The sequence below is a fragment of the Erythrolamprus reginae genome, chromosome 8 (assembly GCF_031021105.1).
Source record: "Erythrolamprus reginae isolate rEryReg1 chromosome 8, rEryReg1.hap1, whole genome shotgun sequence".
NCBI lineage: Eukaryota > Metazoa > Chordata > Lepidosauria > Squamata > Dipsadidae > Erythrolamprus > Erythrolamprus reginae.
In genome coordinates this window covers 19679437-19699897 of record NC_091957.1, presented here as the reverse complement: position 1 = coordinate 19699897, position 20461 = coordinate 19679437, and the positions used below count along the sequence as shown (strand labels likewise).

The 20461-nt window shown below is 41.8% G+C and overlaps 1 protein-coding gene across 5 annotated transcripts in view; it reads right to left on the bottom strand.

The window, feature by feature from the left end:
- Positions 1 to 7630: 7630 nt before the first annotated feature.
- Positions 7631 to 20461, bottom strand: part of CFAP74 (cilia and flagella associated protein 74) — a 79017-nt gene continuing 66186 nt past the window's right edge. For 2 of the 5 annotated variants that reach the window (XM_070759124.1, XM_070759125.1), the window contains exons 33-39: positions 19977 to 20132; positions 16776 to 16902; positions 15294 to 15448; positions 14284 to 14419; positions 12747 to 12877; positions 12137 to 12271; positions 10207 to 10597 (exon numbers count right to left, since the gene is read on the bottom strand). In XM_070759124.1, the coding sequence (XP_070615225.1) occupies positions 10487 to 10597; positions 12137 to 12271; positions 12747 to 12877; positions 14284 to 14419; positions 15294 to 15448; positions 16776 to 16902; positions 19977 to 20132 (951 nt within the window). In that variant the 3' untranslated portion in view covers positions 10207 to 10486. Of the gene's footprint in view, positions 7748 to 10012; positions 10081 to 10206; positions 10598 to 12136; positions 12272 to 12746; positions 12878 to 14283; positions 14420 to 15293; positions 15449 to 16775; positions 16903 to 19976; positions 20133 to 20461 lie in introns of those variants that run through there. The other 3 variants (XR_011559713.1, XR_011559714.1, XR_011559715.1) reach the window with 3 other exon arrangements.

Here is a 20461-nt window from a genome sequence, read left to right as displayed (position 1 = left end):
TTGAGACTGTCAGAAATCACTACCCCTAAATCCTTTTCTTCTGAAGTTTTTGCTAACACAATACTACTCAGATTGAAGATTCCTGAAATTTCTTCCAAAAGTTATGAAACAAGCGTTTCTAGGGAAATGTCAAATAAAAATTTGTGGGTGCCGAAGGCCATTCAAGCAGGTGATGAGTGACTAAGGAAGGGAAGTGTCTTCTGAGTGATAGATCCCAATGTGTCCACTTAAAGGGTTAATAATATCAGCTCAGTTAATTAATGAAGCCATTAATCATTGGGAACAGGAGGGGGATTTCCCATCGGAAGTGGGAAACAGAGATAACCGATTCCGGATCGCTGTTTGAGAAACACTGATTATGGTAACTAGTTTGGTAACGAAACGTCTACGAGAAAACCACCCAACTCAGAAAGCATCCAAGAATCCTAGGGACGGATTCTTACCGCTTACCAATGTAATAAGAAATTGTAGGAAATTTCCTTTTTTGTAGTTTTGATTCATTCATTAATTCTCTGGAATAGTTTTCCTCACTTTTTTTTTAAAAAAATCCCTACAATGCAACATTGGGCGGAAAAAAAGAAGTTACTTAGGAGTTACTTAGGAGTTACTTAGAAGTTCCTGGGTTTAGAAAGCTTAGAACTGAGGATATTTCTGAGTATTTCTGAGTATTTCAGAAATACCCAAAATGAATACAATATAATATACAGAACTAAAGAAAACAAACACACAATTCCACACACTAGACACAAATACTCAATATTAGGTCGCTTGATAGTGATAGTCAACAATATGGTTGACAGATTATATCTTCTATATAACAAATAAATATATGTATGTAGTGAAAGAAAATATTAATTGATGATAAGCAAATAACTATGTGCATATATTGAACACTCCTGAAACTGAACGATTTATGTCTTCTATAAGTTTATAAGCTGATTTGTCTACTTTCTTTCATTTTTTTTTCTTTGTATGTTTTGTTTGTTTAGATTGTTTTTTATATGTAGAAACTTAATAAAGATCATTTTAATTTTTTTAAAAAAAAGAAAGCTTAGAACTACGCCATCTTAAACACAACCTAAGCACAGCCCATAAAATCATCTGCTACAATGTCCTTCCTGTCAACGACTACTTCAGCTTTAACCACAACAACATACAAGCACACAACAGATACGAACCTAAAGTAAACCGCTCAAAACTCGACTGCTGGAAATACGACTTTAGGAACCGAGTAGTTGATGCATGGATCTCACTACCAGACTGTGTAGTATCACAAAGCTTTACCCTTAGATTCTCCACTGTTGACCTCTCCCGATTCCTAAGAGGTCAGTAAGGGGCGTGCATAAGTGCACCAGCGTGCCTTCCCTCCCCTGTCCTAATGTTTCTCTTTTACTAGTATCATGTATATAAATATTATATCTTTGTATACCACCAATATGTACGTGACAAAACAAATGCAATAAATAAAAAATAAAATAAACCAGATAAACTATCAATGCTAGGAAACTAAAGACGAAAGCAAAAAATTAACAGAAAGAAACGAAGCCCGAGACACTATTTTTATTTAGCCAAGTTGATACCTATGGAGGAAGTTTGTCATCAAACAAAAAACTGGCAATTTATCAGAGCTATTAATCTCACTGGTTTTGTTTTCAATTGACAAGTTTACGATCCTCCCGGGTAACCACAGGGCAAAGCAGGATCAGATATCCTTGGCGGACAACTGAACTGGATTATTCCTATCCTGTTTCATTCGCTACTTACGGTAGTCGTTGAGAAATTGGAAGTATTAATATCACGAGACGAGGCGAAGGAGAAGAGACAAGGGGCAGCTGTTTATATGCAATTGTTTAATTTATATGCAATTGATTAATACAGTTTATAGCCATTCCGAGTCTTCGGAGAGGGGCGGCATACAAATCTAATTAATAATAATAATAATAATAATAATAATAATAATAATAATAATAATATTATTATTATTATTATTATTATTATTATTATTATTATTATTTTTACATCTGGGTTTTGTCACCTCTAGATAGACAGATGTGTTTTTCTCACTGCTATGGAACATACTGGCCGCCTGCTCCCAGATGTTTGCCACCACTTTTAAAACCTGTCCCACCAGCTGGATGGAGTCTCAGGGAGGTGCCTAAAATTATTATGAAGCTTTCACAACAGGCACAATTTGTCGGGCGTGGGATGAAACCTTCTGCGTCTTAATAAAATGCCTTTATTAATTGCTACCAGATCCTGGGGGGTTTTTTGGGGGGGGAGGGGGATTATTTTGGCCAACAGAGGCCAGTCTGGTTCTCATCGTATCATGGTGACGCCATGGCCATTTTTCTATCCCGGTTCTTGCCACAGCAGTGCTAACTTTTTAACCTCTCAGGACGTTCTAAAATTAAATTCAAAAGCTTTTGAGGGTGGCAGGAGTGTCCTATGGTTTTTTAAAAAAACAACACCGAGATTAAAATGCCAGAAATGGGACTGTGGCAGTGTGTAGAGAATAGGTTAAAGCCTCACTTGTTTTAAGTGCAATGTGAGGATTCAGAAACCACAGTGCAAAGGTAACCAGTAGCAAACAGGAATGAAGGAAGGAAGGAAGGAAGAAAGGGAGGGAGGAAGAAAGGGAGGGAGGGACAGTGGGACGGAGGGACGGAGGGAGAAAAGAAGGAAGTGAGGGAGGAGAGAAAAGGTGGAAGGAAGGGAACGAGAGAGGGAGGGAGGAAGAAAGGAAGGAAGAAAGGGAGGAAGGAAGAAAATGAGGATGTAAGGGAGGAGAGAAAAGAAGGGAGGAGAAAAGGAGGGAGGGAGGGAGGAAAGGAGAGAGGAAGGAAGAAAGGAAGGAAGGAAGGGAGGGAGGCAGAAAAGGAGGAAGGAAGGAAATAATTTGTTTCTCCCTTCTCACCCAATTCTTGATCTGTGGCAGGAGAATCTGCTTCAGTGGTTTCTTTCCAACAAAGGGAAGAATTTTCATGCACTAACAGGCTTTTTTTAGGAGTGAAGAAAGCCAAGGGTGTGTATACCTGTAGCTGCAAACAGCCTCTATTTCCTCGCAGGACCTTTTCTCTAGCGGCCCAATCCGTGGCCTCCAGGCTTCCTTGCTCAAAACCATAGGCAAAGGTTTCCCATCGTTGTGGGAGCTTTTTCGGATCGGGAATTAGGAGCATCAGGAAGTCTTCTTAGTACAGGAGGAACCATCATCTTTGTTCTGTATCCATGTATACGGTTGTGTCAATCATTATTCAAATTACCTGTTGTATATAGCTTAAAGTGATTGATTAAGCTGCGCGGGGGGGGGGGAGTAGAAACGGTTGTCAAAGCCACCTCCTTGACCCGAGCCCTTTAAAAAAGGGAAACCGGAGCCGCGTGGGGGTTACATGTTACAACGAAATGTTTACTTTGTTGCAAGCTGCGGATTCCTAATAAACGAATCTAACCAGACCACTGCGTGTTCTCTCACGACTTAAAAGTGGCGATGAGGAAGTAACGAACCCAAGACGAAGTCATGGAACCCAAATTAGTAGCTCAAGCGCAGGATTTCTTCGACCCAGAGCAAGAATCCTGGGACACCTATACGGAGAAATTCGAGAACTTCTCGGAGGCATCCAGCTCCGAAGATGCTAGTGACAAAGTCAAGAGAGCAATCTTCCTTAACCGTTGTAGCAAACTCATGTACAAGCTAACAAAAATTCTCACAGATCCAGTACCGGTGCGGACGGCACCATGGGCCACGATCACCGAAAAGCAGGCAAACCACTTCAAACCTATGAAGCCGCCGAGAGTATACTGCCACAAATTTGAGTGCTCAAAACAGGCTGAAGGTGAATCAATAAACCAATTCGCCACGCACCTGAGAATGCTCCTCACGAAATGCAAATATAAACACCCAGAAGACAGAATAGTTGACCACCTAATCTTGGGTATGAGAAATTAATCAGTATGGGAAAAGCTGATGCCACTCTACAGGATGCCCTAAAACAAGCCCAAGCTGTGGAAGTCTCCAAACAGGCAACAAGCGAAGTCAAGAGAACCTCTACGGCAACAAATATCCTCACAATCGAGACAGCAGAGACATCGGCACCATTGGATCCAGAGATTCCAGATCCAGAGCAGATTCGGCCTGCCTACAAATCTCGTCCACCGGCAGCCAAGACATCCGAACAGCCATCCAGTGTGAAGGTTGCAGAGGACCCCACCCAAGAGCAAGGTGCCCGTACAGAGACTCCATCTGCCGCAGCTGCAATAAATGGGGACACATCTCCATAGCTTGCCGAGCCACCCTACGGGATGACTTCACCCCACAGCCCAGAGGCCAACGTCCAACCTTTGCTGCCGGGTACCGGCCGAACCACCCAACACCAAACGGGCCAAGAAAATTTTCCCGATGACCAGACAGAACCACAAGGGACACAAACCACAGTAAATTACACCGGGCCAAACAGGGCCACCAAAATCTCCATCCCACTCAAACTAAATCCCACTCAAACCTTGTGAGGTGAAGTTAGACACAGGGTCAAAATATACCATTATACCTTGGCATAAAATTAAGCTGTACATGCCATCACTTGAAAAGAGCAGCCTAGACCCACTGCCAATGATTGTACGGGATTTTCAAGGGAACGGCATTCCAATCCTAGGGAGAGTAGTAGTGCCAATAGCGTTCAAGAACAAGGGGCACAAACTGCCATTAATTGTAGTAAATGGAGCAAAACATACATTGCTGGGCAGAGAATGGATGGAACCCTTGAACATTGAAGTTACGGGGGTCCAAAAGATTGACAATATTGAGGAAGCAGATTTTGTTAAAGAATTCCCAGAAGTATTTGCAGAGGGGTTGGGTACATATAAAGGGCCCCCTATTTCATTTGCACTAGACCCAAACATGCCACCGGTATGCCTAAAGCCCAGGAGAGTGCCATTGCCCATCTTGCCCAAACTTGATGCCCAACTCGATAAACTCATCACTCAGGGCATTTTAATTCCAGTCGATTATGCCCCGTGGGAGACCCCGATAGTCACCCCCATTAAAGCTGATGGGTCAGTCAGAGTATGCACAGATTACAAGTCAACTCTTAATAAAGCCCTCCAACACAACGCATACCCCATACCAATTGTGCAACATTTGTTGCATTCTCTCGGACACGGAATTTTTTTTGCCAAATTGGACTTAGGCCAGGCATACCAACAATTGCCTGTGGATGAAAATACAGCATTGGCCCAGACAATTGCCACCCATAGGGGAGCTTTTAAATGCACGAGGCTCCAATTTGGCATGTCGGTAGCCCCTTGGATATTTCAAAGCCTCATGGAACGGCTACCAAATGGCCTGCCATAACGTCGTCCCATATTTCGATGACGTATTAATATCAGGGGACTCAAAAGCACAACTAGACTCTAGAATATGAGCCGTGCTTAAAAAATTTCAAGAAAAGGGTTTCCGGTTGAGAGCAGATAACTGTTCTTGGGGAGTTCCGAGCGTAGAGTTCCTCGGCTTTAGAATAGATGCTGCTGGAATTCACCCGACCGAGGAAAAGGTGCAGGCAATAAAGGAAGCACCGGAACCGCAAAACAAAACTGACCTACAGGCGTTTTTGGGGCTATTAAATTTTTATTCTGTTTTTTTAAAACAGAAAGCCACGGCGGCGGAATCCCTCCAAAGACTGTTACAGAAAGGAGCGGACTGGAAATGGGAAGACCAGAAAAGGCTTGCATTTAAGCAAATAAAAAAACCTTCTTTCATGACGGAGTGTAATTGTTCAATACAATGTGACATTGCTTCTAAGACACACTTGCAATGCCTCACCTTATGGGGTAGGGGCAGTTCTGGCCCATGTTTTTCCCAATGGCACCGAGGCTCCTATAGCCTTCTTTTCGAGAACTTTGCTGGGGGCAGAGAGAAATTACAGCCAGATAGACAAGGAAGTGCTAGCAGCTGTAGTGGGAGTTAAAAAAATTCACGACTACCTTTGTGGCAGGGCATTTGAATTAATAACAGACCATAAATCCCTGCTAGGCATTTTCTACGGAGAGGGGCGGCATACAAATCCAATAAATTATTATTATTATTATTATTATTATTATTATTATTATTATTATTATTTCGTAGAAAATAAACCAACTCCAGCATTTCTCTCCCCCAGAATGACGAGATGGGCCATTTTCATGGTGAGTTACAATTATTCACTAAAACACCGGGGGGGGGGGGGGAATTGGCCATGCAGATGCATTAAGCTGCTGCCCAGAGCCCCAAATCCTCAGCGACCCTGCCCCGGTGGCAGATGTCTTGTTAATGGAGCTGGACAATAGCCCCATTGTCACAGCTGAGGAAGTAGCAAGAGAAACCCCAAAAGACAAAGCATTAAGAACTCTAACCAATTTCATACTCAAGGGGTGGGGGGAACATACACTCCACGAAGAATTAGCACACTACAAAGGGAAACAACTAGAACTCTCAATAATGAGAGATTGCATTTTATGGGGAGAAAGAGTAGTGATTCCACCAGCCTTGAGAGAGAGAGAGTTTTGCACACATTACATAAGGGTCATCCGTGGATGGTTAAAATGAAGAGCTTAGCGAGAAGTCACCTGTGGTGGCCAGGGCTGGACCTCGATATTGAAAAATGGGTAGCTACATGCACACTGTGTCAACAGTCCCGACTAAACCCACCAAAGACTTCACCCTCAGAGTGGGAAACACCTAGAGGACCATGGTCAAGACTTCACATAGACTTTGCAGGACAATTCCTCGCTCAGACTTTCTTAATAGTTGTAGTTGTAGTTGTAGCCTCCAAATGGCTAGAAGTGATCCTGATGAATTCAACAACAACTGCAACAACCGTAAAAGCGTTGCACAGACTGTTCTCTACACATATTTACCCTGATGTCATTGTCTCCGACAATGGCCCACAATTCACGTCTAGGCAAATGGAACTGTTTTTAGGAGAACTAGGCATTAGGCATGCCTTGATACCCCCCTTCTCGCCAGCCACCAACGGCCAAACGGAACAGATGGTAAGAACTACCAAAGAAGCCCTCAACCGAATTACAGGGGGTGGATTGGCAAAATAAAATTGACCAGTTCTTACTTCTGCAACACATCATACCCAGTGCCATAAGCAACAAAAGCCCAGCTGAACTACTCATGGGCCAGCCTGGATCGCATCAATCCAATATATTTAACACCAACAGAAAGAATTTTTAAAAACCCAGAAAGAGCCTTTGAAGTCGAAGACAAAGTTTACGCAAAAAACTTTGATGGGGGCCAGAACTGGCAACCGGGAACAATCATTCATAAGGAGGGCATAAAAACATACACAATTACATTAGATGATGGACGAGAGTGGAGGAGGCACATCAATCACCCCCGATAAAGACTAGAAAGAAACAATTACCAACATGCACGAAATAAAGACATTAACTCTCCAATTCTCGCAGGAAACAGCGACACCCAGCAAAACTGAGAAAACTTAGATGTCCTACCTTTATCACTGTGGAACTCCAGCGAAGGGAGCAGCGAGCTCCAGGTGGCCGGCGTTGGTATTGCCCACTCGACACGGAACTCTCTGGCACAGGCCGAGTTGGCCGGGCCTGCAAAGAACCGCAAAGCAGGCAGCGAGCCGACCTCCCCAGTAGACATCGAAGGAACAACTGAACTGCGCAGGTCAAGCTGGGAACGACAGTGTCCGATCCGATTGGACGATTATGTCATCTGGCTGAATGATTGACAGGTTGTTCTAACCTATGAGGGGAAGGGTGTTCTGTATCCATGTATATGGTTGTGTCAATCATTATTCAAATTATTATTTATTTTTTATTTATTAGATTTGTATGCCGCCCCTTTCCGTAGACCTATTGTATAAAATGTAAAGTGATTGGTTAAGCCGCATGCAGGAAAGTACAAACGGCTGTCAAAACCGCCTCCTAGACCCGAGCCCTTTAAAAAAGGGAAACCCGAGCCACGTGGGGATTACATGTTACAATGAAATTTTTACTTTGTTGCAAGCTGCGGATTCCTAATAAACGAATCTAATCAGACCACTGTGTGTTCTCTCACGACTTAAAAGTTCTCAGCGACCCTGCAAGGAGGAATAAAGCTGAAAGACATTACGAAAAGAAAGATCCATATCCAGAAGAAAGAGAGAGAGAAAGAAAGGGAGGAAGGAAGGAAGGAAAAGAGAAAGAGAGGAAGGAAGGAAAAAGAGAAAAAGAAAGAAAAAAAGAAAGATAGATGGAAGGGAAGGAAGGAAGGGAGGGAGAGAGAGATAGGAAGGAAGGAAGAGAGAGAGAGAGAGAGAGAAAGAAATAAAGAAAGAAAGAAAGAAAAACAGAAACCTCTCAGACCCTGCCAGATGGATTTCAACGTAAAGGTTGTTTGCTTAATGCGAGCTAACAATAACTTACTGGGTTTTATGTAACACATACCAGCTTCTTAGCCCAACCGTGGTGGCTATAAATGACATAAAGTGCCAGTGACATAAGAACCTATTCAGATCTGAAAATATCTCAAGGACATTCATGTATTCTGAGCAAAAGAGTTGGCTGGACTCAAATGGGCTGGTTATGAGCAAGAAAGCCTGCAAAACCTTTGCGTTGAAACCAAATAAATCATCCCATTTTTTGCACATTAATTGTAATGTGCTGGCCTGCTGGAGTTATTTGTATGCATTGCAGAGGCCATGTCACTGAGAGTAGAGGCTGTTCCGAGTATATAATTATGGCCTTTGATAGCCTCATCCAAAATCTGCAATTATTCCGGAGAGCTAATCTCATGGGTCTAGTCCCTTGGAGGGAAATGTCCCACCGGATCAGCCAGCAAAGTTAAACAATCATTAGTTGCTCTCGGTGGAGATGCAAAAGGTCTGGAACAACTGGGAGAGGGGAAGAACTCTTGTCAAAGCAACACACACAACCTTCTTTTTGCTAGAGAATGTGGTTGGACCCTGGGTGACTCCTGCTGAAAACAAGCCATCATAGTCTACAAACCCATGGCTTATTGGCAAGAGTTTATCAGCTTTAAGATGAGTGGACTACAACTCTCAAAATTCGCTAGTCACCTACACACACACACACACAAGGAGTGGTGTAATGGCCTAGAGGTGGAGCTCTGACCTCATAATCAGGAGGCTGTGAGTTTTGTTAGAACTCTGTCCATAACTCTGTTGAGTTGGCAATATATTGGCTGCAGGTATTGCAGACCGCCACAAGGGGGAGGTAGAGTTCATAGCTTATCTCTTTGGAATCCCTCTTTGCTTTCTCTTTGTCTGGCTACACACTGTTATTGGTTATTCAACGGTTTGCTCTGCAATAGCTCTGCAATCACTCTGTATTGTAGTCATGTATCATAGTTAAAATGTATTTAGGCTTGATATCTCTGCTTGCTGATTATGACAAAGACAACTGGCAAGACTACCTGCTTGGTAATATTTGGATTGTTATTCTGACTTTTGTGTATGGCTTTAGACTGTTTATCTGAATATGTTATTTCTCTAAATAAACTTTAATTCAAATTAGTAGATCTATGTGTGGCTGAGTAGTTATTCACAACTGATCTCAATCTAAACATTTCTGTGTGTGCACATTAAAATCATCTGCTACAACGTCCTTCCTGTCAATGACTACTTCAGCTTCAACCACAACAACCCACGAGCACACAAGATACAAACTTAATGTAAACCGCTCTAGACTCGACTACAAGAAATATGACTTTAGCAACCGAGTAGTTGATGCATGGAACTTACTACCAGACTCTGTAGTATCATCACCTAACCCCCAAAACTTTATCCTTAGACTATCCACAGTCGACCTCTCCCAATTCCTAAGAGGTCAGTAAGGGGCGTGCATAAGTGCACCAGAGTGGCTTCTGTCCCCTGTCCTTATGTTTCTTTTTTTTTTACTAGTATCATATATATGAATATTATTATATCTTTGTATACCACCAATATGTACTTGAAAAAATAAACAAATAAATAAACAGGAAATATATCCACTGAACAAAACTCCGTACTGGTGTTCAGGAAAAGTACCCGGCCAGTTAACGATCTGCTAGCTCCATTCCGTTGCCCAGACTCCACCCTGCAAGGGATTAAAAAAAGATGATACATACATACGCGCGCGCACACACACACACACACAAGTTCTTAGATGGCATTTCTCCTCCCTTCAGCCCTTTCTCACCCCAAAAAGTAACAAATTCAAGCATTACCAGGAAGGCCAATTTTATTTACCAACAAAGAGAAAAATAAACGAACGGAAAAGCAATTTCTCCAATCCAGCTTGAAGCTTTATCTGCATGTTCAGGAGGCGAGAGGGGTGGAAAGGGGAGGGAGGAGTCGCAGATAATGTTTGGCCTTAAAGCGTTCTAGAGGTATAAAATCGGAAATTCTATTTTGAGTTTAAACCTCCCGTGTTTCAGGCGGCGTTTTCAGGACATCGTTGAGATGGCCAGCCTCCATTGGAGCCTCCTCCTGGGAAGTTTCATTCAGTTTGGAGTTTCTTTGGTCACGATCCGGCCCATAAAGTAGACGCCGTAAACTTCCTTCACATCCCCTTTCACAATCAGTGTGGCTGATCCAGTGATGGGCTGATTGGGCTGCGGGACAAGACAAGAGAAAGGCACATACCACCACCTCTTGGAAATGTGGTGGACATTTCCAAAAGCAAACTAAAATGTTGGGCGAAAATGCATATACAGTGGTACTTCTACTTAGGAACTTAATTTGTTCCATGACCGGGTTCTTAAGTAGAAAAGTTTGTAAGAAGAAGCAATTTTTCCCATAGGAATCAATGCAAAAGCAAATAATGCGTGCGATTGGGGAAACCTCAGGGAGGGTGGAGGCCCCATTTCCTCCCAGGAGATTCCTAGAGAGGCCCCACAGAGGCTTTTCCCCACCTTTTCCGGTCCTGTTTCCTCCCAGGAGATTGATTGATTGATTGATTTGATTTTCATGCCGCCCTTCTCCTTAGACTCAGGGCGCTGACAACATGTTAGCAATAGCACTTTTTAACAGAGCTAGGCTATTGCCCCCACAATCTGGATCCTCATTTTACACACCTTGGAAGGATGGAAGGCTGAGTCAACCTTGAGCCGGTGATGAGATTTGAACCGCTGACCTTCAGATCTATAGTCAGCTTCAGTGGCCTGCAGTACAGCACTCTACCTGCTGCGCCACCCTGGCTCAAATTCCTAGAGAGGCCCCACAGAGACCTCCCCGCCTTTTCCGGTTACAGTTTCGGAGGCTCAGGTTTGTAAGTGGAAAAGGTTCTTGAGAAGAGGCAAAAAAAAATCTTGAACACCCAGTTCTTATCTAGAAAAGTTCGTAAATAGAGGTGTTTGTAGGTAGAGGTACCACTGTAAATGGAATTATTTTGTACTTTGGACTGCTTATTTTATCAATAGTTGGACCACAGGGGTAGAAATTAGGAGCTTAAGATGCAAACTCATTTACAGTACACTGTTAAGCACATATTATATTAATTGAATCGAAATCCACCCATTTTTAAGGTTGCCGAGGTTGAAAACGGGGATGATGGCAAGTCTTCAAAGGGAAGGAGAGAATGCCAGCGAATGACCTTGATTGAAATAAGACTTTGAAGCAGTGGAAACCTAAATGTGCCAATCTAAATGTAGTTCATGAAATCTTATACCAAAATATCCTTCCTGTTAATGACTACTTCGCCTTCAACTGCAGCAACACACGAGCACGTAATAGATTCAAACTCAATGTAAACGGCTCTTAAACTCGACTGCAGAAAATACGACTTCAGCAATAGAGTGATCAACGGCTGGAATGCACTACCTGACTCTGCGGTTTCTTCCCCAAAAACTTTAACCTTACATTGTCTATAGTCGACTTCTCCCCGTTTCTAAGAGGTCAGTAAGGGACGTACATAAGTGCACCACTGTGCCTACCATCCCTGCCTTACTGTCCTATTGTTCTATTTTATCATTACTTTTTAATTTATTTATGGTTTGTTTATACAAGCTACTACTATCTTATCCTATACATGTTTGACAAATAAAATAAATAAATGAAATAAATAAGTGAAATGAAATGAATGAAATGAATGAAACAAATAAAACAAATAAAATGAAATAATAAAAAATAAAAGAAAAGCTGTGCCAACCTACATCTGAGCCAGCAGGAGGCACCCACGAAACGATGATGGATTTGGTCTGCCCACGTTCCACCATTCCTTTGACAGGCTCCACGCTGAATCCTTTCAGCTGCAAAACCTGCAAGCTTTCCCAGGTGAATTCCACGCTCTGCAAAAAAGAGAGAAAGAAAGAAAGAAGGAAGGAAGGAAGGAAAGAAGGAAAGAGGGAGAGAGTGAGGGGGAGAGATAAAGGGAAGAAAGAAAAGGAAGAAAGGGAAGAAAGAAAGAAAGAAAGAAATGAAGGAAGGAAGGAAGGAAGTAGGAAAGAAGAAAGAAAGAGAGAAAGAGAAAAGAAAGATAGAAAGAAAGAAAGAAAAGAAAGAGGGAGGGATGGAGAAAGAGAGAGAGGGACAAAGAAAGAGAAAGAGAGAGAAAGAAAAAGAACGATGGAAGGGAAGGAACAAAGGAAGGAAAAAAGAGAGAGAGAGAGGAAGAAAGGAAAAAAGAGAAAGAAAGGAAAGAAAAAAAAGGAAAAGTTGCAATGGGAGGCAAGACTTCTAGACCAAGTCCTTTCCTAAATTCCACGATTAGCATTGATAAATGTACCCCCACTCTGCTCCCCACTACTCCAAAAACTGTCACACCTTCTTTGATGCAAACTGAGCCGTCCGTATGGCTCCGACTTTCAACTCCCGCACGGCTGGGATCACAAAGGTCTCCGTTTGCACACACTTCAAGCTGACCAGGATGCAGTTAGTGGCTTTCTCTACTTCGGCTGCAATGCGATTTTGATGGGTAGAAGGAAGAACATTTTTAAAATGATTTTTTTTAAAAAAAAAATAAAGCGCTAATCGACGTCTGCGGAGATTCTCGGTTAATCCAGGTCAGGATTGCCCCAAAGATACGTGTTGTTGTGTTGTGTTTTTCCAAAAACCACACTGGGCTTCTTTTGTTTTTGCTTGAAGACGTTTTGCTTCTCATCTAGGAAGCTTCTTCGCTTCTGACTGAATGGTTCCTTCCCTTCTTCCAGCCTTCATTCAGAACAGAAGAAGCTTCTGAGATGAGAAGTGAAATGCCTTCAAGCAAAGATAGTCCAATTGGCAGAGTCCAGAAGGACTTGGACGGTTTATAAAGCAATTAAATTAAATTTTGAAGCACCTTTGAGACAACCATGAATCAGGATTCCCCTAGCAGCATAGATAAATATTAAAGAAATTAACATTTACCTAAAATATTTCCCTTCCTTTAGGTAAAATGAACGACCCTGTTGCATCTGTCAGTTGAGTTGCTCTTGGTTGACCTTGAGCCTACACTGCAAGCGATAGCAAGCAACACACATCAGGGCTAAAGAGGTGAAAATCCAGCTTTGGGTGCCCAAAATCACAATTCATTGGGGCACAGAAAGTTTGGGGATTCCATTTGAAAATGAAATGCCTCTATGGAGTCGTTTGTGCTCTCTGAGCTTGGTTGCTTCCTTGTAGACGTTTCATTACCAAACTAGAATGCTAGAAGGGAGTGAGGTTTGAGGAGAAGAGAAGGGAGGAGGAGGAGGACTATGGGGTCCTTGCTGCTCTCTGTGCTTGGTTGTTTCCTTGAAGATTGATTGATTGACTGATTGATTGATTGGATTTATATGCCCCCCCTCTCTGAGGACTCAGAGACGTTTCATTACTGAGCTTGATGGTTTTCCTGGAGACGTTTCATTACCAAGCTAGGCAACCTCATCAGTGCTAGAACGGAGTGGGATTTGTGGAAAGGAGGAGGAGGAGGAAGAGGAAGAGGAAGAAGAGGAGGGAGAGTGTAGGGTCTTTTATGCAATGTCATCAGTGCTAGAAGGGAGTGGGGTTTGTGGAGAGGAGAAAAAAGAGGAGGAGGAAGAAGAGGAAGAGGAGGAGGGAGAGTGTAGGGTCTTTTATGCTCTCTGGGCTTGGTGGTTTTCCTGCAGACGTTTCATTACCAAGCTAGGCAACATCATCAGTGCATTGCCTCTGCCCGTTGAGATTTTATTGATTATCACCATTATCTCTTCCTGGGGTGCTAAAGGCAAATTATGACCACCTTGCAGGGTAGATCGGATACAGATCTCCTTGGGTATTCTTTGGCGTTCCTTCCCATCCTCTGCCCCGTGAAGTTTCCAAGCCAAAGATAAACCGGGTTTAGCCCTCTTCAAAGTTGCTTCACCTGCTTTGGTGGCTTCTTCGCTTATGGGGGTGAGCACCGCCAGCGATTCAAAGGGCACGTCCAGCGGCTCGCCGCCTTCCACGTACATGATGTGGTTCCTGGCTGCCCCTTTCAGTTCTATCACGCGGATGATTTCCTGCAAAAGGTTGCAAACAGCTCGAGGTTTCCAAAAAGCTTCTACATTACTTGCCTGCATTATTCTTGTTGCCTACCGTCCAAATGTACCTAAACCTACTTGCCTTTGTTTATGGTTATACCATATCCATTATCTTGTACACATTTTGAGAAAGAAAGGAAGGAAGGAAGGAAAGAAAGAGAAAGAAAAGAAACAAAGAAAGGAAGGAAAGAGAGAGAAAGAGAGAAAAGGAGAGTAGAGAAAGAAAGAGAGAGAAAGAGAGAAAGGAAGGAAGGAAGGAAGGAAGGAAGAAAGAAAGAAAGAAAGAAAGAAAGAAAGAAAGAAAGAAAGAAAGAAAGAAAGATGGATAGATTTAGACCGGTGGTTCTCAATCTGGGGGTCAGGACTCCTTTTGTATCACAATATCACAAGTCAAACACTTCCCAAGCGTCTAGGATTGTGTGGTATTTTCGTATGATGTGTGCAGATCCAAGTATTATCATTAATATATTATCATTATCAATTAATGATAATAATAATAATAATAATAATAATAATAATAATAATAATAATAATATGGGCCTACCCCCCTGGGCCATAACATTTACTATCTCCCGCCCCTTTATATAGACAGCAATAGAATAATATACACTGCTCAAAAAAATAAAGGGAACACTTAAACAATACAATATAACTCCAAATAAATCAAACCTCTGTGAAATCAAACTCTCCACTTAGGAAGCAGCATTGATTGACAATCCATTTCACCTGCTGTGGTGCACATTCCCACTTTGTACAGAGCAAAGTATTCAACGAGAACATTTCATTAAGATCTAGGAGGTGTTCTTCGAGTGTTCCCTTTATTTTGTTTTGAGCAGTATATATGAAAGCTCACCTTGTCAAAAAGCAAGATCTGGATGCGGTCGGCGTAATACAAGCTCTCGTGATCAGGGCTGAAGGTGACGGTGAATTCCTGAGACTTCCCAACTCCGATGAAGCCTTGCATCGGGAAGATACTGAAGACACTCAGCCCACTGTAGTTTTGCGTACCTGGGAAAGGAATCGGCCAAAAGGCCAGTAGGAAAGAGACTGTGTCCTTCCCACAGCACTGCTGGAAATCCAAGAATGAGTAGAAAAACCAGGATATTAACCAGGTGAACTCAAGAAAGAACATTTGGTGCTCAACTAATCAGGGTGCCCATCCCTCTTAAGAATCCCAATCATGATTTGTTTGCATTGTGCGTTATTTGAATCCCTTGCTTATTAGCTTCTAAAAAATGCCTGAGACTCCGGCTAACTTAACCGGTGTTACATACAGGTAGCCCTCGATTTACAACCCTTCAGTTAGTGACTGCTTGAAGTTACTAACAGTGCTGGAAAAAAGTGAGCTGTAACCGGTCCATGCAATTAGTCGCATGAGGCAGGCAGGCAGGCAGGCAAACACATATAGACATTAAGTAGTTAGCTAAATAAGTAAAGGGATGGCAAGAGAGAGAGAAGAGAGAGAAGGTAGATAAGACAGACAGACAGACAGATATAGATGATAGATAGAGAAAGAAAGAGAGACAGAAGGTAGATAAGCTAGATAGAGAAAGATAGTAAGATAGATAGATAGATAGATAGATAGATAGAGAGAGAAGGTGGATAAGATAGATAGATAGATAGATAGATAGATAGATAGATAGATAGGGAGCGTAAGATAGATAGATAGATAGATAGATAGAGAGAGAGAGAGATAGATAGATAGAAAAATAGATAGATAGATAGATAGATAGATAGGGAGCGTAAGATAGATAGATAGAGAGAGAGAGAGAGAGAGACAGAAAGAAAAATAGATAGATAGATAGATAGAGAGATAGAGAGATAGATAGATAGATAGGGAGCTTAAGATAGATAGATAGAGAGATAGATAGATAGATAGATAGATAAAAATAGATATAGATTGAGAGAGAGAGAGAAGGTGAATAGGATAGATAGATAGAGAGAATGAGAGAAAGATAGATAGATAGATAGACAGAGAGACAGAGACACAGAAAAAGAGAGAAAGAGAAGGTAGATAAGATCGATAGGAGAGAGAGAGGCAGGCGGATACGTAGATATAGGCATAAGTAGGTAGCTAAATAAATAGAGGGGTAGCTAGATGGTGGTGAGTCCAGGGAGAGGGGGGGCATATAAATCTCATAAATAATAATAATAGACAGATAGACTGAGTGGCAGATAAACATAGATGATAGGTAAATAGATGGATGGATGGATGGATGGAAACAATTATTGCAATGTTTTCCTATGAAATTTGCCCTGCCACTTTCACGTAACTGGAATGAGGAGAATTTGGTCAAATCATATGAATCGTAACCATGAAGCAGCACAACCTTACCGACTATGTGTTTTTCTCTTGGAGTGTTAAGGAATGGGGGGAAATTCTGCAGCTCTTTGTATCTGTCTGGAGAAAGAGAGTCCAAGACGATAGAATATTTCAAGGCCAACGGAGAAAGGTTCTCGATCTGCAAAAGAACCCATCGTCCTAAAATTACCCCTAATATTGCTGTTTTTCCTATGTCTCAGAGTACAGATGGAAAAACCAAAACAGCATTGCTAAAAAAAACTATTGAGTGTTGTAAATTTAATTTTATGAAGCTTTTAAAAAAAAAACTTTGTATTGCTAATTAGAGCTTATAAAATGTATGCTATTCCTGATTTGAAGGATTGGCTCTACTAAATGAAGTTATAAATTAACCGGTGGAAGAAAATATAATCTTTTAAGCTATCACTGCTGTCTATGTTGGTTATAATGTGAATAACTCATGAGGTTGATAGAACTTATTGAAAGATTTCTGACGAGTATGGATGCTAGCGAATAACAATATGACTATTTGTGTATTTTCTTTTTTCTTTCCTTTTTTCTTAGATTTTGTTATTAGACTATATAGCAGTGTTTTTCAACCAGTGTGCCGGGGCACACTAGTGTGCCATGAGACATGGTCAGGTGTGCCGTGAAGCTCAGAGAGAGAAAGAAAGAAAGCAAGAGAGAGAGAGAGAAAGAAAGCAAGAGATAAAGAGAACAAGAGAGAGAAAGAAAGCAAGAGAGAGAGAAAGAAAGCAAGAGAGAGAGAGAGAAACAGAGGGAGGGAAGGAGAGAGAGAGAAAGACATAGAGGGAGGGAGGGAGAGAGAGAGCAAAAAAGAGAGGAAGGAAGGAAGGAAGGAAGAGAAAGAGGGATGGAGAGAGAGAGAGAGAAAGAGGGAGAGAAAGAGGGAGGGAGAGAGAAATAATGCAAAAGGGAGAAAGAGAGAGAGAATTTTTTTGTCCAAACTTTTTTTTAGCACCCACCCCCCCACCCTGCCCTCTCAATGTGCCCCAGGGTTTCATAAATGTAAAAAATGTGCCACGGCTCAAAAAAGGTTGAAAGTCACTGCTATATAGCATTGTTATAATTATTATTAATAGTGAAGAAGATCTAATTGAAAGATAATATCATTGGAAACCACATAAAGCAAAATTGGAATGTGATCTAGTTTATTGTACTTGAAAAATGATATACCATATTTTTTGGTGTATAAGACACACTGTTTTCCTCCCCAATAGAGACTGATAATTAGAGTGCATCTTATACTCTGAATGTAGTTTTTCCCCCCCTAGCCCTAACTAGGTGCTAATGATCTTCACAGCTCTTACCTTGCAGGCTCTTTCATTGTTTCTCTCTGTGAAGAATGTTTTCCAAGCCCTAAGTTTTTGCAGGGTTTGTTTCATTACTCTAACTTGCTCTGAGTAAGTTTCTTTCCAGCCCTAACCAGGTGCTAACAATGTTCCCAGCTCTTACTGGCTTGCAAACTCTTTCATTGTTACATTCTGCCAAGAATGTTTTCCAAACTCTGTCTTTGATTTTTTTTTTCATTCTCTATTTGTTCCAAATGTTTCTCTCCAACCCTACCCAGATGTTAACAATGTCCCCAGCTCTTACCGGCTTGCAAGCTCTTTCATTGTTACTCTCTGCCAAGAATGTATTCCAAATCCTATCTTTGTAGGGTTTTTTAATTCATTGTTTTACTTGCTCCAAATGTTTCTTTCCAGCCCTAACCAGGTGCCAACAAAGAAGAATGTTTTCCAAGCCATAAGTCTCTGTTTTTTTCCAGGTGCTAATGCTGTTCCCAGCTCTTACTGGCTTGCAAACTCTTTCATTTTTATTCTCTCAGAATAATTTTTTAAGCTCTTTAACCAGGGGATTACTTACGGGACCAGACAATGTTGCTTGGCAGGGCCTAGGGGAAGAGCCTTCTCTGTGGTGGCCACAGCCCTCTGGAATCAGCTACCTCCAGAGACTCGTACTGCCCCCACCCTCCTCACCTTCTGCAAAAGCCTTAAGACCCATCTATGTCACCAGGCATGGGGCAACTAGTATATGTCCCCCCTTTTATTCTGACCATTAATTGTTATGTATGGGTGTCATTGAGTAAATTGACTGTTTTTTAGATTAAGGGGTTTTAGTCTATATTTTAACTATTAGATTTATACACTTAAGTTGTGAACCACCCCAGTTCCCCAGAGAGGGGCGGCATACAAGTATAATTAATAATAATAATAACAATAATAATTTATTGGATTTGTATGCCGCCCCTCTCCGCAGACTCGGGGTGGCTAACAACAATAATAAACACAACATGTAAAATCCAATAATAAAAACAACTAAAAACCCCTATTATAAAACCAAACATACACACAAACTTACCATGCATAGCTTGTAATGGCCTAGGGGGAAGAGCTATCTCAACTCCCCCATGCCTAGCGGTATAAATGAGTCTTGAGTAGTTTACGAAAGGGTGGGGGCAGTTCTAATCTCCAGGGGGAGTTGGTTCCAGAGGGCCGGGGCCGCCACAGAGAAGGCTCTTCCCCTGGGGCCCGCCAAACGACATTGTTTAGTCGACGGGACCCAGAGAAGGCCAACTCTGTGGGACCTTATCGGTCGCTGGGATTCATGCGGTAGCAGGCGGTTCCAGAGGTAATCTGGTCCATTGCCATGTAGGGCTTTAAAGGTCATAACCAACACTTTGAATTGTGACCGGAAACTGATCGGCAGCCAATGCACGCCACGGAGTGTTGAAGAAACGTGGGCGAATCTTGGAAGCCCCACGATGGCTCTCGCGGCTGCGTTCTACACGATCTGAAGTTTCCGAACATTTTTCAGAGGTAGCCCCATGTAGAGAGCGTTGCAGTAATCGAACCTCGAGGTGATGAGGGCATGATGATAATAATAATAATAATAATAATAATAATAATAATAATACATAAATAAATACATAAATACATAAATAAATACATAAATAAATACATAAATAAATACATAAATAAATAAATAATGTGCTGAAGCTGACCAGACTAAGGACGCTAGCCAGATGAATACCTGGTAAGCAGATTCTTTTCCCTATTTTCCTCCCCAAAAACTAAGGTTCGCCTTATACTCCGAAAAATACAATATGCATATTAAGTTGTGTTGAAGGTATATGAAGTTGTATATTGAACATGGAGAAAAAATTAATTAAAAAAAGTAATGTTCTTGACTTCCTTGGAAAGCAGACGGTACCTTGAAGACAGATGTCGCAGTTTCCTTGGCGACCACATACCCCATATTCAACACATCTTCTTCCAGCGAGCATGCGATGGATGTGATTACCCCCCTGCCGGTCAGTGTAAGAGTCAGCGTGGCCTTCTCTGTCCGTATCTCTAGGATTTCAAAATACTGGGAGAGAAATTTCAGGGGGAAGAGTGAGGAAGGCATTGTTATTCAAGGGTTACTTTGCACATACAGGAACAAAAGGATTGTTTCTTTTGATTCGTGTGTTTGCCACTGCTAAGCCAGTTATTAGCAGCGGTTCATTAATTAAACAAACTTAGTTCCAGCCGTGTGTTTGTGATACATCCGTAACTGGGGACAGAATAGAAACACACCACTGAGTTGGACTCTATAGATGAGTGTGTCTCAACTTTCTCCCCTTTATGAGGTGTGGACTTCAACTCCCAGAATTAATTTAATTTAATTTAATTTAATTTATTAGAATTGTATGCTAC